General features: G+C 44.2%; 1 protein-coding gene across 1 annotated transcript; it reads right to left on the bottom strand.

The window, feature by feature from the left end:
* Window positions 1-227: 227 nt before the first annotated feature.
* Window positions 228-16557, bottom strand: LOC117769518 (synaptopodin-2). The gene is made up of 4 exons (XM_034598452.1): window positions 16407-16557; window positions 11228-12530; window positions 5023-7079; window positions 228-3140 (listed from the first exon to the last, which is right to left on the bottom strand). Exons 2-4 carry the CDS (start codon window positions 11394-11396, stop codon window positions 2076-2078), a joined length of 3291 nt encoding a protein of 1096 aa, XP_034454343.1. The 5' UTR covers window positions 11397-12530; window positions 16407-16557; the 3' UTR covers window positions 228-2075.
* Window positions 16558-16761: the final 204 nt, after the last annotated feature.

Genomic DNA, 16761 nt, shown 5'->3' on the forward strand with positions numbered 1-16761 from the left:
ATTCAGGCCCCTTTCAAGGCCCTGGTTTATAAAAAATCCTTGATCTGCCAACGTTCTGTATGAATTCCAGTGGATCTGATGACTTACGTTCCACTATTTAATTTTTTATATAAACAAATGGGAAATTACTACTCTAGCTTACATTACTTCAGTTACGTTATCATTGTCAGTTCAGGGTTTTATGCAGTAAAATAACAAAGCAATGGACAAACCACAAATGATTTAAATTGGTGTGTCATCACTTTTTATTTTGTATTCTTATTTCAGAAACGATACAGTAAATGAAATGATGAGCTGTGTTGATACAATTCAGGAATGCAATCACAGAGCCAAAGAAAAAGCTTGCAAAACTGCAGAGGTGAACCAGATTGTAATCAATCCATGACAGTGTCTCCATCGTGCTGAAGGAGCCAGGTCAACATGGAGCAGGTGTCCCTGCCACTCAAAACACACACTGAAGTAAATATTTAGAAATGTGCTGACGCTCTTGGCCCCCGCATGTCAGGGAACGAAAGAATGATCTGTTGTGTGTGCTGGTACCGGACTGGCTAAGATGGGTTTCATTTATCCCACATTTGAAGGAAGGAACTAGCTGTGATCTGAACCATGTTTACAGCTGTAGCTCTCACACCATGTTGCATAGTGCACGAATGTTCTTATTTTTTTGCGGAAGGATATTTATTTGCTGGTCTTATTGTGAATGACACTCCTTTGAGCAAATCAAGTTTGAAACAATGCAAACATGGCTGCTGAAATGGAATGAATAGAAGTGCAAATCAAGTATAAAAAGAAACTATGTATTTAAATGTGTTTAAAATACAAGTCATTCCTCCGATCCTTTTCTCACAAACACTCAGATTAATATTCCATATACGACATACAACATTCTTACAACTAACATGTTCTTTTCCCTCATGAATAACATCACTGATATGAAAAGTTATGATCAGTAAAATCCACAAAATAGGCATACATACATCAATCTCCAAAATGATTTTTACAATCAATATGCCATTCGTTTTGCACAAGTCTTCGGCTAACATTTGTTTAATCAATTGCTCATCATCAATTCTTTAAACATTTGCAAATAACCCTTTGAAATCTTTTTTTCCCTCAAACATGGCCACAGTGACGTGTCTTTGTCCCATCTAACCACATAACTCTTCATACTCAACACTACCTTCATTCTACCATTCTCTGTCAACCTGCCTGTAAACCGTACATTCATTTGAGCAAATGCAGCACATAAAGCAACATAATATACACTGTGTTAAACTGATTATTGCACGGTGATAGTTATGCATATTCTTTATTTTCCATTGATTAAAAATGAATAATAAACCGCAGTGAATACTTTAACCATGTATGTTAATGTGAATGCCATGTGTCCTACCCACCGACCCCTGTGATTTTGTCATGGAAAAATTAAGGAATCTCATTTGACTTAGTATCATCTACATCGATATTCATCAGGATTTGACTGGATTGTTAAATATGATCCTTTATTAATACAGAACAAGGAGAGTGCCTCAACCAAAGTACTGTATAGTCGATTAAGATATGTATCAACACGACTTTGACTTAGTGTGTCCCTTCTTTGCCTTAAAAGTTAAAACCTCCCCCCACTTCTCCTTGTGCAAGACCAGTAAATATAATGATAATGATAATTCATTAATAATATTCAAAACAATAGCCCTTTACTTTGACATTATTCAACTATAATAGTCAGACACTGTCAAAGTGTGGTGAAGATGTAAAAAAGTGTAACAGTCATTTAGAGTGAATTCAAATCTCTGGTTATTTAGAGTCACTTTTTGGTATGTATAGATGCATACAAGCCACAGCAACTGTGATATGTAAAAAGCTTGTTCTTGTCACTCCGGAATATGAATGTGAGTCACATAAAATACTAAAACTACCTCAATACATTAATCATAGTCCAGGACCGGCAATAAAAGCTGCAGAAGAGTAACTTGGATGAAACTTCATCAGAAAATCTTTTTAATGGTTGATCCAATGGCAAGAAAGTCTGCGGAAAGTGTGGTTATGCTTTAATGGACATCCTGTAAACACCCTCACAGGTCACTGGAGACGTTGCTCCTCTTCACCCTCAGGCTGCCGCCCCAGCCGCGGGGACAGGTGTTGTAGGAGTGTCCGGGCGACCGGAGGCCCGAGTCCTCAGACTCAACAGAGGCATCAGAGTCGGTGAGGGAGCGAGTGTTGTAAAGCCTCACAGGGGAGCAGATCGTCTGTGTTGGAGTGGGTGGGGGGCTGGTGAAGGGAGGGGACCGGGCCCCCAGTGCCCGCGACTGGAAGGGGCTTGTGGGCGGTTTGTGACAGTCGTAGCCATGGTGCGAATTTCCCAGCGGTGAGATGGGGAGGCTGTGACCGCTCAGTGCACCAGGGGACGGGCTGTTTTTACGTTTGGCTGCGTTGATGATGTTCTTTGCCAGGAGGCGATGGTTGGCCTTTGAGCCTGAGTTATTAACAATGGGGGACATGCATCGACTCTCTTTGGTTGGGAGAACAGGAGAGGTGGCAGAGGATGTGTACAGAGGTTTGGTGGCAGCGAAGGATAAACTGTTGTGCGAGGGAGCTGGAGACTGGGAACGTGAACCCCAGGGAGGAGAGATGGGAGATGTGATTGTTTGGGAGGGTCTTTGTGAGACGACAGTGGAAGTATTCTGGTTTACCATTGGCGACTGGCATCTCGAACCCCAAGGAGCTGAGATGGGAGATGTGACTGTAGGTGTTTGGGAGGGTCTGGATGAGACGACAGTGGAAGTATTCTGGCTTACCATCGGGGACTGACATCTCGACCCCCAAGGAGGTGAGCGTGGGGAGGTGGCTGCAGATATCTGCGAGGGTCTGACTGTTGTGGTTGAGTTAACAGTGGAAAACTGGATATTCTGACTGGTCATAGGAGACTGGCATCTAGAACCCCTGGGAGTGGATACAGGGGACGTGAATGAGCGGTTGGAGCTGGAGGTGGTGGTGGAGGGGCGATTCCCTTGGAGGCCTGACGTCCAGGGTCCTGAGGCGGGACCCTCTGGGCTGTTGAAACGTCTGGTGAGACTGGGTGTCCTGGTTGGTGTGGGAGTATCACTTGAGGTTTCAACTGGGGTTGAGTCCTTTGGCGTCTGTAGGCAAAAATATAATAAATAAATACATTTGAAGGAGTAGGGTGGGCTCTCAAATACATGCATACACCAATATAACACACAAACATACAAAATAAGAGAGTGTAATTCTTTTACAACATAGGAATAATTCAATTTTAAGGTTTTGATTTGACCATGACTTTACTTTACAAAGCTATTTCATTATCTATTTTGATGAATAAGTGTTTATGTGTTCAGTCTGAGTCCCCAGTGAAAGTCAGGTCATCTGAGTGTGTTCCCTTCTGCTGTTTGTGTTTCCTTAAAGCCAGTGTACACAGCCAGGGCCGGTCTTCAGTGTCTCTCTCAGGTTACTGTAATCTGGCCTGGCTGAGGTTGTTAACCTGAACTTGGCAGTCCATGTTAATACACCTACTAATCAAGAACTAACAGTCTTTGCTCAGGATAATAATATGAAGACATGTCAGTGGAGTTATAGTCTGAACTGCTCAGATCAGTATCCTGGTTGTGATATTTTAAGACGTGGTCATGTTTCAAAAGGTCAGGGCGTCTGTGCGGGAAACAAGACCCAGGTCAAGGTTCACATCATTTGTCTGAAAGTCTGAGCCCCTGCGGACAAAACAAGACCAAACACACATAACCCAGATGCTGAAGTGTAAAATATCTTCCGATGCTGAGCTGAGCTTATTTTTCAGCATTAAATGTCACATACTGTTTTAAAACTAGACCTGGCTGCTTGTGTAAATAATCTGTTTACTTAACCATCGCGTTACATTTATTATTGTGTGCCAGTAGTTGCAGTGATTGCAAGAAAGAAAAGGGAAATAACGAAGAGTTAATATTAAAAAGTCAAAGTCTGAAAGAAGTGCATGAAGTCAGGAAATGAGAAAAAGGAGAAAGAGGTCACAGCAAAGTGTTAGCACAAAGCTTTAATCACAGAAGGAAAGAACTTTAACACAAAGCAAATCAATCATAACAGGATAACAGCAGAAGAGAAGAGAAGAGTAAATCAAGCTTTAAAAACTAAAACATGCATAAACCCTGACTGATGACATCCTGGGAAAAATACATATGGAATTACTACGAAAACAATAAATATATAGATCGTTGATGCAAATTAGTATGCAGCCTACCTGAGACATCAAAGAAGTACACACCATGTACCATATATTTAGGTAGGGAAAAAAAGGCGGAAAGCACAGTGTATTACCCTGAAGACATAAAGACATAAAAGGAGCTCTCTTGCTGTAACTCTCATGTCAGTGAGCAGCATTAAATTGCAAATCATAGATCATAAAGCAGATGCCAGACCATCTGTTAAAGTGCTTTGTGAAGCAGCATCACCCTAGTGACCACAGGACTGGGAGACAAAGTGGAAAGAGTGTGAGGTTGTTTCTCATCATTTTTTGAAAGGCACTGAGAATGGAAGTGCTGACGTGCTCAGCAGCTTTTGGGTTCAGCAACTTATCTGATTCCATCAAGGCGCTTTTGAAAATTTTTAACCAAGGATAAGGATCTTCATGTGGAAAAAAACAAGTGGAAATTAAGATAATTATATGGTCACTTCCATATTCTATTTAACAATATTTGAATATGACATTCATTGTGGTATTCGAACCTTATAGTATCTATAGAGCATGTATTTTACACTATATTTCAAGATTCAATCATTTCAAATCTAAAAAGATTCAACTCTATGATGTCTCTACAATGCAGGAGATAGTACAAAGAAAGAAGAGGCACAAGAAGGATGCGTAAGATTAAGAAAAAAGTGCATTCAATTTTAAACTTAAAGCCTTCCACGTCAAATTGAGTTTTACAATCATATGCATAATCTCTACAAAAGACCCAATCCCTCTAATGACATTTCATTCTAAAAGTGATACAGAGAGGGTCTCCACACCTGTGGTGCCATCCCTGCCCTCTTGGCAGAAAACGTTGGCCTCGGTGCCTGGACTCCTGACCGGGGAGTGGACACTCGCTCTGGAGAAAAGGCAGGCATAGGAGAACTGATCCTTGGCTGCCCAGGAGCTGGATTAGACGGATATTCGACTCCACCTGGGGGACTGAGAGGCAGCTGAGGAGACATGCAATGGGTATGGATGTGAGAGGGAGGGTTGTGGGGCAAGGAAGTCTGTCTTGAGAACGTCTGGGTGGAGATCATGTTCTTGGCCTGTGGTGCTCCTCTGGGTAGCGTACTAATGGGGTCTTTAACGGGGTTAAAGGTGAAGAGGGACGAGTTAATCTGGTAGGGCCGGTGCCTCGATAGTTCCATCTCTATCTTGGAGCATCCATTCTCTAACGGCTCTGGAACCGGCTGTGGTGCTGGAGCTTTTTGCCTCGGTTTCTGCTTGATTTCCTGTTGGGCCTTTAGGTTTTGTGAAAGCTGAGTGCTCATGTCAGAGTTTTTAGCAATGGCCTTGACTCTCCCTGGCATGTTTGATGGGTAAACCCAAGATGGTGGCAGAGACATCGTGGGAGACGGAGACCTCATTTGACCTGCTTTCTGATTATCAACAACATATTTCTCCATCCTGGACTGACGCTTGGCAAACAGCTCTGCCCCCTTTCCTGAGACATTGGTGAGGGTCTGTTCTGGCCTGTGCTCTTCTCTCGGTCGGGTCCTGGAGCTCTTTAGGCAGGAGGTCCACTCTGGCTCTTTAGCCTCATCTTTCCTGTCCTCTTCCTTGGCGAGGAAGTTGGAGGCCTCTGCACCCAGAGCCAGTAACTCTTCCTCAGATGTTGGCTCTGGAACAGATCTATGTCCGTGTTTCTTCCTGTCATCCGCCCCTTGCACCAGAGACAGCAGCTCGGGGTTCGGAGCTACCACCTGCTTCTCTTTGAATGTGAACATTGATTTCCTACTTGCCCTCTTAACCGCACCCTCCTCAAGTATCCCTGTTTTGATCGTTGTTATTGGCCTCCTCTCTTCAGAGGGCTGAGGAACAAAGCTGGAGGGCTTTGGGGCCTTGGGTGGGCCGTAATGAGGCATTGGTGGGTAGTTAGATACAGAAGAAACAGGGAACTGAGATGGTGGAAGGGAAGAAGGCGACATCACCGGAGACATCAGAGGTGGACTGGAGTAGTAGGCCTGCGGCGGTTGGTTTGTGAAGGCCGGTAGAGGTGGCATGGGATACGATGGAGGTGGAGGTGGAGGTGAGAAGGTCACGGGTTGTGGAGCAGCGTAAGCAGGCAGACGAGGAGTGGTGTAGGAAGGAGGAGGGGGGATGTTCATGACAGGGCTGGCTGCTTCTGGAGACTGCACCGTCGGTGGGGAGAAAAAGGGCCTGGCAGTTCTGTTGATGATGGCGCTTGTCTGCTTGGATGTGGACACAAACGCCCTGTCTGATCCAGAGGCACCGTGACAGCCGTTAAGAAACGTTCCGCGGGGAGCCGGCCCTGTAAGCCTATTAATCTCTGCCTCCTCTTCAACATGCCCCACCATGACTGGATCAGTATTATTACTTCCTGGGGGAATCTCCTCCTTGACTTTGTCCTCATGGATTTCATCTCTCGCCTCTTCGTCTTCCTCCTGTTCCTCTTTGACAGGCAGGAAGTGTCTCTCATGGATAACACTATCCTCCAACTCCTCTTTGTGGAAATCTTTACATGGCTCCTCCATGATGTGACCTACTCCAGGTACACTGACAGGTGACGAGAATAGAGGCTTGGTGGCGCTATTCTTCAAGTTGAGATCTCTATCGTGTTCCTCACTGCTCCTCTCTGCCCATGTTAATTTGTTGGAGGGGGCAGTTTTCAAATTCTCTGCTCTGTCCTCCTCTGAGCCCTCTCCGCAGCTTTTGAGTGTGAAGGCGTTGACCCTCTGCTTGCGGCGGTTGAAGAGCTGCACGCCCCTGGAGCTGGAGTTGGAAGGCACGGTGAGCTGGGCGGCGATGATTTGGCTCCTGACTCGAGCCTCTTTGAGCTCCTTCTCTGATAAACTGGCGCTGCGGGTCAAATCTGAGGTGAAAGGGAAAGAGAGTGGACAACTTGATCAATAAAAGACAAACAATGGCTTTAGTTGGTTTTTTTCTTTATAGAGATGTTCGATTAATGATCAAACAGACCCAAACCATACTATTTAAACATACAGCATTCCCTCAACGTCCAATTAAAGCTCACCACAGGGCTTTTATGTACAAATAGAGAGAACCACCAAGGACACATTTTTTAACAAGTCTGGGATTGAATTTCTTTTTTAAACCCACATAATTGTCTCTGCACCATATGTTTTTTATTATTCTTCGCTGTACTTTTGATTTCTTCCAATCCAGCGAGAAAAAAAGGTGTAGACAAAGAGCTAAGAGACATAGGCGGAGAAACATTTCAAATAAACAATTTAATAGGAAAGTTGTAAAAGCTTGTTGTTGTTGCAAGTTGGTAAGAAAAAGAATCTGGGTCATTGTCTGCTATGGGACCAAAAAAATTGACCTGATTCTGCAGTTTGCTGACCGCTTTGGATTTAAGAGCTAAAATATGTCCGTGTTAAAACTGAAAGTTTGTTTTCTGAGCTTAAGAGCTCCATTCCAGGCAGCGGAGCTATTTCCTCTGCCATCTGCAGCAGTCCCTCCCTGAGCATTCCTCCGCCGCTGAGGAAAAACTCCCTGCCTGAGCTTCCAAAATGCCTTTGGTTTCTCTGTGTAGTTCATTTGTGCGACGCTACAGCTCGAACCCTTAATAGACCATTTTTTACAATCTACAGCTTCCAAAAATGACATCTTTCGCCTGCTGTATATAAACATACTATACAATCAAGTGTTCCCGATCTTAAATATAGTGACTGCATCGCGCTTCAAAGTTCATGAGAGGAAAATCAAAGCTGCATCTTTTTTTTCAGGCTGGTGGAAGATATTTAACTTCCCCCCAGGCACGTCTCTTTTTTCATTTAATGAGGTGATGGATCCAGACAGCAACATTTTATGCTGTAATCATGTGTCAGTCACAGTAACAACACAGTGTACATTCTAAATGCATTTTTTCCCCCGGCACAGAGTATAAAGCTAATAATCATTCCCTCCAGTAAAAAGAGTAATATGCTTCAGTCATTGATTTTTACAGAGACTTTAAGTCTGCCCTCAGAGTAATTTGTTTAACTCTTTGTAGTTTTCTCTTACATAATCTCCTGTCAAGTTCACAAGCACAAATTCTTTATGTCACTTTTACCTTACTCTTTTAATTAATAAAGAGGGACAATGGGGCCCAGTTGGATTATATATACGTTATCGTTGCATATACAAACACGGACTGACACCTTTGATGATGACTGTTCTCACCTCTGAAGGGAAATCCATCAATGTCACTTTCAACTGTGTCAAATCAATCAACCTGACACTACAGCGGAAAAGATGGAGCGTGACACTAAAAGGGATATCATAGATCAACCCCATTAGATATATGTGATAACAATATAACAAGGATAAAAACATCATCACACAGCCTTTTAAACAAGCACTCCCCTCAGCGCTATTGGCATGAGCATAAATCACTGTCATTTATAAGCTGCAGCAGAGACGTGAAGCGGCCCTGTCGCACAGGTACTTATTGTATATTCAGATGCTTTTATCAGTGTTGTCAATAACTAGCTCACAGGTCCCAATAACGACTGTTATTTGCCATTTACTGTTTGTAATCCATGCTGCCATGAATATATACCTGAGCAGTGAGACATGAAATGAGATGTCCTCACCGTAAACATCAACCTCTGCTGTGAGCCAGACCTTCTTATCAAGTAACAGCAGGTGCAAATGCCATCAGTGACCAAACTACAAGTGATACCCTTTATGAATTTTAGATTTGTATCCTTTTTTCCCCAATTTCTTAAAGCTAATTCAATTTAATTTGTACAAAACTTAGTATTAATTAAACGACAGATGCCACTTTTCCAGATAGGATGATCAATCAACAACCAATAATTGGAAATAAATCTGATTGAAATAAAGTAATTCTTGCTATTTTTAAGTTCCTGTGCAAATTACATCATAGATCACAGCAGGGCAATAAATAAATAAATAAATAAGTTAGTTTCAACTTCAAGTTCAGTTGTGAGGGGGAAAAAGAGAAACCAAAAGTTTATGGACAGTTTAGTTGATGTCATCTGACACAAAAACAACATACTCCTAAGTCATACTTTTTACCACAAACAGGCAAGTCAAAAATCTCCTCAGTTTTTGAGTCATCACCAGAAAATAATCCTCTCCCTGTGTCCTCACTTCAGTGCCTATTCTCTTACCTTCTTTTCCACGTCAAAACTCAAGAGCTCCGCCGTTTTCTAGTACTTCCAGAAGAGTTTTCAATCTAACTGCGTCTGATTCAGCTTCACACCCCCTTTCTGTACCGAGTCCGAGCCACGGGATCGGGTTTCTTCCCCTCCGCAGCCCAGCACACAGGCAGGCAGGCAGGCAGGGAGAGAGGGAGGGAGGGAGGGGGCTGTAGCTGGAGGCTGTGCTGTCCGTCATTCAGCCTCCAGCACTTTTTCACTTTTTTTAAAACTCTATGTTACCACCATCTCCACTGGGCGAGCACTTATTATAAAGAATGAGACATGCCTCTGAGAAACAGTGCTCAAGTGGAGAAAGTATCGAAGCTGCACGCAGACGCCACTTTTGTTTTGACAGCTCTGGAGAGGTGTCCAATCAATGGTGGTCTTATCTCTGTCTAATATCCTGTGATGGCAGGCAAGTGTCTGACCCTGGTTCAAGTCTTTGAAGTGGAGAGGCAAGCCAGAGATACAGGCTGCTCCAGCTTATTAGACCACTGGGACACCAGAGCTCCAGCACCTCAGCTGCCCTGCTCGTCTGTCTGGACAGCGCCATGTGTGTTCACCGTGCGTCCTCTGCCCTTCTGTGAGTCCTCTGGGCCATGAGCTCCAACCTGCAAGTGCAGGATAGGAATTTCCCATCCTCCAATCGAGACAAAACTCAGCCTTCAACGGATGATGCAAGAGCCTCTACATTACATCGTCCACCTCCCCCTACATCTAACTTTCTCTAGATCCCTCTGCCCTTGGTCCTATCCCTGAGATGGGAACACTCCCCCACAGCGGGAGGATTTATGTCAGGGGGCCAACCATGCATTTGTGTACCAAAGGTCAGATTACCCTGTCGGATGTTATCTTTCTCCGGGCGATGGCTGTGCGGGGTGACAGCAGCGGCTCCCGTGGGTGATGTGTGAAGCCGTATGGAAAGACAAGGATTAACTGGAGGTCCTGGGATCTCACCAGGCTGAATTTGACCTCAACTCCAGGGTGGATCCCGTGGGGGAAATACAAGACCAGCCCAGAGGTTGAAACTGAGCCCTGCTGCTCATATTGTTACTTTTGTGCATTAGGGCAACGGTCCCTGCAGAGGTGCTGTTGATTCTTACGCCTTTGTTTTGCTTTCCGGATTTCTTTTAAACTTGAGGTAACTACTTAGTGGGTAATGAGTGATGAGAACAGTGCTGAGGCTGGAGATTTTGATCAGGGCCTTGTCTACGTAACAGTTATTTAATGGCCTCAACCTTTCTGTTTTGCTTCCTCACAGCACAATGTTCACAATGTTGCTTTATGCTCTTTGAATGCAGCGTCTGACAAACCTGTCACCGCCCAGAGGTAATAATATCTCCATATTGTTTTCTAATATTGCTATTTAACTACATAATGATTCTGTGTTATTATAGAGCTGAGTTAACTCCTCTCCTTCTTTTGGAGTTGGCAGTTGTGAAAGAAAAATAGAAAGGTCTGGAAAAAGTTTCCAAACAGCTTCTCCCAGAAGTTAGACCATTATTGTCAGTGGCTGTCTTGTATTTGAAGTCTGCCCTTTAGCGGTGATGCTTGATTGCATTTCCATTGGTGGTAGGACAGCCTTTTTTTAAAAAAAATTTTAACAGCATGGAAACAGATGTTTCATCGAGCATTTCACTGCGTCAAGTAGCACAGATGACGCAGGGCCGCCTGTTTTCTCTATTCGCTGTCTCAGCCGCACGGTTTCTGAGAATACGGTAAACAACAGTTCAAGCTATACTGTAGCATCACGGCGTGAGTCACAGAGTCACAGAGTAACAGAGCACTTTCATGCCACTGCTTGGGCTCCACAAATAAAGACATGAATGCCAAATAAACAAACACTTACTTGTTTTCCGGCTCACATGTTCTTTGTTGAAACCTGTCTTCTCCCATAATGCATTGCACTCTGTCCCGGGAGTGTGCATGTCTTGCGTTGCCTGGATAGGTTTTCTCTGTCCTCCTGGACTCCAGCTCACCCCTCTCTTGATCGATGCATGTCCCTTCTTCATCTCCATCGCTACCCACAGTTAAAATGCTGCTGCTGCAGCAGAAACAAAAACACCCGCAGCAGTGGGAAATGGGGCGGTTTAGTTCCAGTCAGGTCAATCTTCTCTCCTGATAAGATGAAGCCACTGATCCAGCTGGAAGATGGGAAGTTTTACTCCTCACTGGCAGGCAGTGAAAAAAGTTTACAAACACAAGAACCCAAACCAAAGGGCAGACAAGGAAAGAAGTGGCTCAGCTTTCCAGTTCGCTGCTTCCGGCCATGGCTCCCCTTTCAGCGACAAAGCCTCCAAATGTTGTTCTGTAGTCAGCAGAAATTTGATGGAAGAAGTGTGCTCTCACTTTGGTCTTCATGAAGTATTATTCTCTGTCTAACAGGACCTCCCAGCAGGGTCAGCTCCAATGTGTCTTGGATGAGGTCCCGTGGATAACTGCCACGAAAATTGCACAAGTTTGTTGTGCTCTGTTCAAAATCTGGCAAAGACGGGTGAGAATCAGTCCAGGCTTCTCTATTTGCATCTCTCTAGTACTCCTTTTTTTTCCCCCTTTCCCAGACTTTGCTCTTCCTCCTCTGCTATTTTGGTCACCAAAACATGCTTCTCGTCTGCATCCGTATCTCCAGCGCGGAGATTATTTTTCTCTCGGAGAAAAGGATCTGCCCTTTATCTTGAAGATCATAACTCTGCAGTGACGTGTAGGGGGACTGTGTATGTGGGCGCTTCCTGCTGTTAGGTGCATGCGAGGAATAACATTTTGCTCTGGAAAGGTTATTCCACAGACTGATTTGTATTCAGAGCTTCAAAGCAGCCAGTTAGTGTTGCTTTACTGAAGTTTCCTGTGCTATTTGTTATACAGTAAAGCCAGATACAGCCTCCACAGGCTCAATGTCTTTCTTGTGTTTGTTCACAAAACCACAATCGAGAAGGAAATTTCTTTTGCTGATTGTGGAATTAGGGAGTTGTCATGAATTCAGTAATTCAGCCGTCAGGTGCTGCTACCCACAGATTTGGTTTGTTTGTTTTGCTTCTAGTTAAAAAAGAGTTGATATCTGTCTTCTGATTGTTCAGACAACTGAACCTGTTGTAGCTAGTGGTTGATAAATGGTCTTTAATAAATCTCCACGTCCATTTTCTTTGCAGAATCACCTGTGAACAGAGGAATAACAAGGTTTAATTCAAGTTATGCAAATGTCAACAGTCATGTTATTTAAAATGTGACATTTAGACAGATAAAAGCTAGATATTACATCTATTCAGAGGTTTGGGAAACCGCTGGTACAAGAACCCTGCTTCATTCTCCATCATCACCGTTTGTATAATGACACAAGCTTCAACCCACTTCTTTGTACAGGACTTAAAGTATTATCATGATGCTTTCAAGGAAGCAGTCCAAAAACCTGACCTTTGTGCCGTCTGAGAAGCAGCAGTTTCTACAGATGGCAACCCTGGCAGATGGGGAAACTCAGTTTGGCTCATCTAACACTTCTAATGAGCACAGCTTGAACTCCAAAACGCACAAATCTAAACTTATTTTCGAAACAATGCAAGTCTTTAAAGATGAAGACTAGCGCCCTCATTTTGAACTTCAGATGGGCTGAAAGGGTGAAGCAGGAAATGAAGACATGCAGCTATAAAAGTCTGGACATGATAAAACTCCAAATAAGGAAGAAAGGTCACAATTCATTAAGACTTGAATGTCAGAAATCTGTACTAAATCTGCCAAATAATGAGCGTCATCTGAGTCCACGCCTGTTGATACGCTGGAGGAGACAAACAAAGATGTGAATGTCCCACAGTGACATCCATTGCATTCCTTCTTCTTATCGGATGAAGCATTTCATTAGATCCACAGTGTCACGTTTCCCTCCTTAAAGCTAAAAAGAACCACTGGCAAAGTTTGCATTGATGAACCACTGTTTGCACGTCCTTGTCCTTGATCAGACTTGCCTCTCCTTGAAGCTGATCAGGGCTGCATTTGTTTTCATTCATGAGTCACCACTGTAACACTCAGGAGTGGGTGGCCTGTGCCGAGGACATAATCATTATCTTTTAACTGTCTAGTCTCTCAGGGGCCTAGCAACCACCCTCACTTCCGTCTTTTCTCAAGGTTTGTGAGCTCCGTGAATTTGTTTGCATGCCTTGAAGACTGTGTTTTGTTGAGACGCTCTCCAACGCGACTGCTGAGTCGGGGGGGGGGGGGGGGGGGGGGCATTGATGGCATGGATCTGATTGGCCCCTTAAGTGCCCCTGTTCTGTCTTCATTCATTTTTATTTTCTAAGCTTTTTTGTACACAATGTGCTTGAACAAGAAACGATGTTTTCAAAATATATTCAATGTTTGCTCAGAGCTATCGAGCTAACAGTAACATGGCCTGACCTAAATGTGTTTGACATATAATTGGGACCTCTGTGTGATCAAGAAAAGTCCCAGATCCGCCACTGCTGGGTCATGACAGCCTCATTCCTCCGAAGACAATCGGCCCAAACACAACAGAGCACCACCTCCCTGCAGAGAAGAGACAAATATCCTCCACAGTTCAGCTTACTGGTGTGAATGTGTCAAGTGAGACAAGATGAAAGCTGGTATTGTTTAGACCCCTTTTGACAACAGGGCTTTGATTCCCCCAGATGTGTTATCTATGCTGGGATCAAACTGGATCTCAACTGGAATCAGAAACAGTCTCTTTGGATTTGTTTTCCCCAGGCGCCCCCAATGGCTTTTCTGGTATTTACTTTAAACACAGTTGTTGTTCCAAGACTTCACATGTCAATGTAATCAACAGGAACAGAGGTGAACATGTATCAAGGGCTCCCGCTGGTCCACTGCTGCAGCAGATTGATTACAATATACATGTAGTTTAATTATTGTTTTTTGATGCAATCTGACAATATTTATTAAGTGCTGGACAGAGAACAGATGTAGGAAACTTAAAACCAACATCAGCAGAGAAGCATAATCGCTCTGGCTCGGAAAACAAAACACCAACATAAGGACACTCGAAATCCACAACTGCAACAATCTGTTATTTATTTTCTCCTTTCTGTTATCCGGCCCAGTTTGTTAATTTCCATCTTGCCTGTTGCGTTTCATCCAGACGAACTCGTGATATCTCCCCCGCTGATCCTATCTACCCGCCATACCTAAGACCTGATGTCAGCTCTCCTCTTCCCCTCCTCTACCCCTCAATTACCTTGAAGTTCAAAAGGTACTTTTACAGTGCCCACCTGTGCTGCTCCGCTCCCACACACTTTTCCTGTGCCACCCATTGACCTCCATGTGAGGAGCCAAGGATATCAGTTACAGTTTGGCCCGTAGGCCACTTTAGAGTGCAATCACAGAATTCCTGTACATCGTCAGTACGTGACGGATTCATATGCAGACAGCAAAATGTACACCACAGCTCCCTGCAGCATGTCTCACATAGTGATAACACACAAAGGAAATGTTCTGGCAGCAGCACAAACCGTAATCACTCATATGTCCCTTGTGGCCGTGGTGTTTTACATTTATCACACATCTGCAATCAACAGCCAACGTGTTGAAAGCACGTCAGTCACCTAATAAATCCTGTATTCATGTGTGTATTTTCACCTCAGGTATAACATCTGCACATCATCTGTGGCTCTGGAATATGTGTCCAGGTTGATTGGGAAAGCCGTCCCAGACTTTTGGACCCCACTAAATGTGAGATGTGTGGATGTCAGGTGAACATTCCAGCCACTGAGACTTTGAAGTGTATCAGACCACAAAGCTTACAATGAGACATCTGGTCCGGAGAGCAACGAGCAGACCTTTATGACTGAGTCCCTCAGGGGCAGAGCTGCTGTGTGTCTGCGGTGGGTGGCTCCTTTACAGTTTGGCATGCCCCAAAAAAATTATCATTCCGCCGTAAATGGCAAAAAGGCTTTAGCAGGGCCTTTTGCTCCTTCTCTCTCTCTCTTTCATTGTTCCTCTTACTCAGACAAAAGAGTCATTCAGCAGTGCAAAATAATTTTGGATAGTGCCCCAAAATTGGCATTCCTGGATCATAATTCCTCAGGAGTCTGTGATAGTCGACATGCCTCGACTTGTGCACGGCTGATGGCTGACATGTAAAGCTCTGCGTGGCACAGACGCCAATGAAAGTCACAAATTTCTCTTTTTTCTCTCCACTCTACTTTCTCTTTTCTCTTTTCAAAAATCCTGCGAGTGCACTCATAAATCATGCAGAGGGAAAAAACCTTGTGATGAAGTGTCAGCGTCATGTGCGGCTCATCCTACTCTGTCTGAGTCGCAGGTGGAGAACTTCAAGAGGCAGAGATAAATACTTGAAGTTGGTGTCTGTGATCCGGTGCCAAGAGGGAGGAACCCTCCAAAACAATCAGAGTCATAATCTGAAAACTGTTAGACATGAAAGGAAGGAAGTACAAGGACGTTTTAAGAATGTAAAACGTGCACAAGTAATATCAATACAGCAGCATCTATTTGCAGAGTATTACTGACTTTTTAGCAGTTTTTCTCTTCACATGGGGGCCAAAAAAACTTTTCTGCAGTTTTAAAGCATCTTCAGGGTAACATTTGCTAATATATGCAAGGTAACATATGGCTGAATAGAACCTGCCATCGCCCCCCTGTAAAGCAGTTAATGGCTCTCACCTGTTGTGTTAACAGGAAGCAATTACTTATATGCGTAAGTCAATACAGTCTCCAGCCAGGTCTTTAATTAGATACACATTCTAATGTTACACAGTGCAGTTCAACTCTATAACCTGGCTAAACCCCAGGCTCCACACAGTCAGGACAATAGGCTCAGATATCAGTGACCACGGTGCTAATGTGGCCAGCCAACCCCCCTTCCTCTGCAAGTCTGCAAGCCTGCACCGAGGGAAAAAAATACCACAGCAGCCAGCCACAGATGTTTGTCATCTGCACAGACAAAGACTTTCAAAGTTTCCCTCCTCTTCTGCTGTAGTTCCCTGCTTCCCTGCTTCCCTGCTTCCCTCTCTGCGTCTCTCTTTCTGCAAACAAAGACAACGTCTTACCCCAAATGGACAAATGTAACGGGCTGCAGGTGACAACGTCACAGTCTCACAGCAGCAGATACAATTCCAGGGGTTTTGTGCTCCTTCCTGTTTGCTGGTGTTGTCACGCTGCTCACCTGTACTGTAGAGGGTCTGGCTGTGTGAGGCAGCCAGAGTGTGCAGCACTGCCCCTTTTCAGACCCTGCACACACGCCTCCCCCTTTTTACCTCTCCCCCTTGCTCCCTCACTCCCTCAGTTGAAACAGACGAAGGATGGGGTTGGGAGGGGGGTCAGTTGGAGCACAGAAGGCTCTTTGTCTGGGATCTTTTCATATGGTTTCCTTCAAGCTTGCATACTGAACACATTATGCCATAA

The sequence above is a fragment of the Hippoglossus hippoglossus genome, chromosome 10, assembly GCF_009819705.1.
Source record: "Hippoglossus hippoglossus isolate fHipHip1 chromosome 10, fHipHip1.pri, whole genome shotgun sequence".
Lineage (NCBI taxonomy): Eukaryota > Metazoa > Chordata > Actinopteri > Pleuronectiformes > Pleuronectidae > Hippoglossus > Hippoglossus hippoglossus.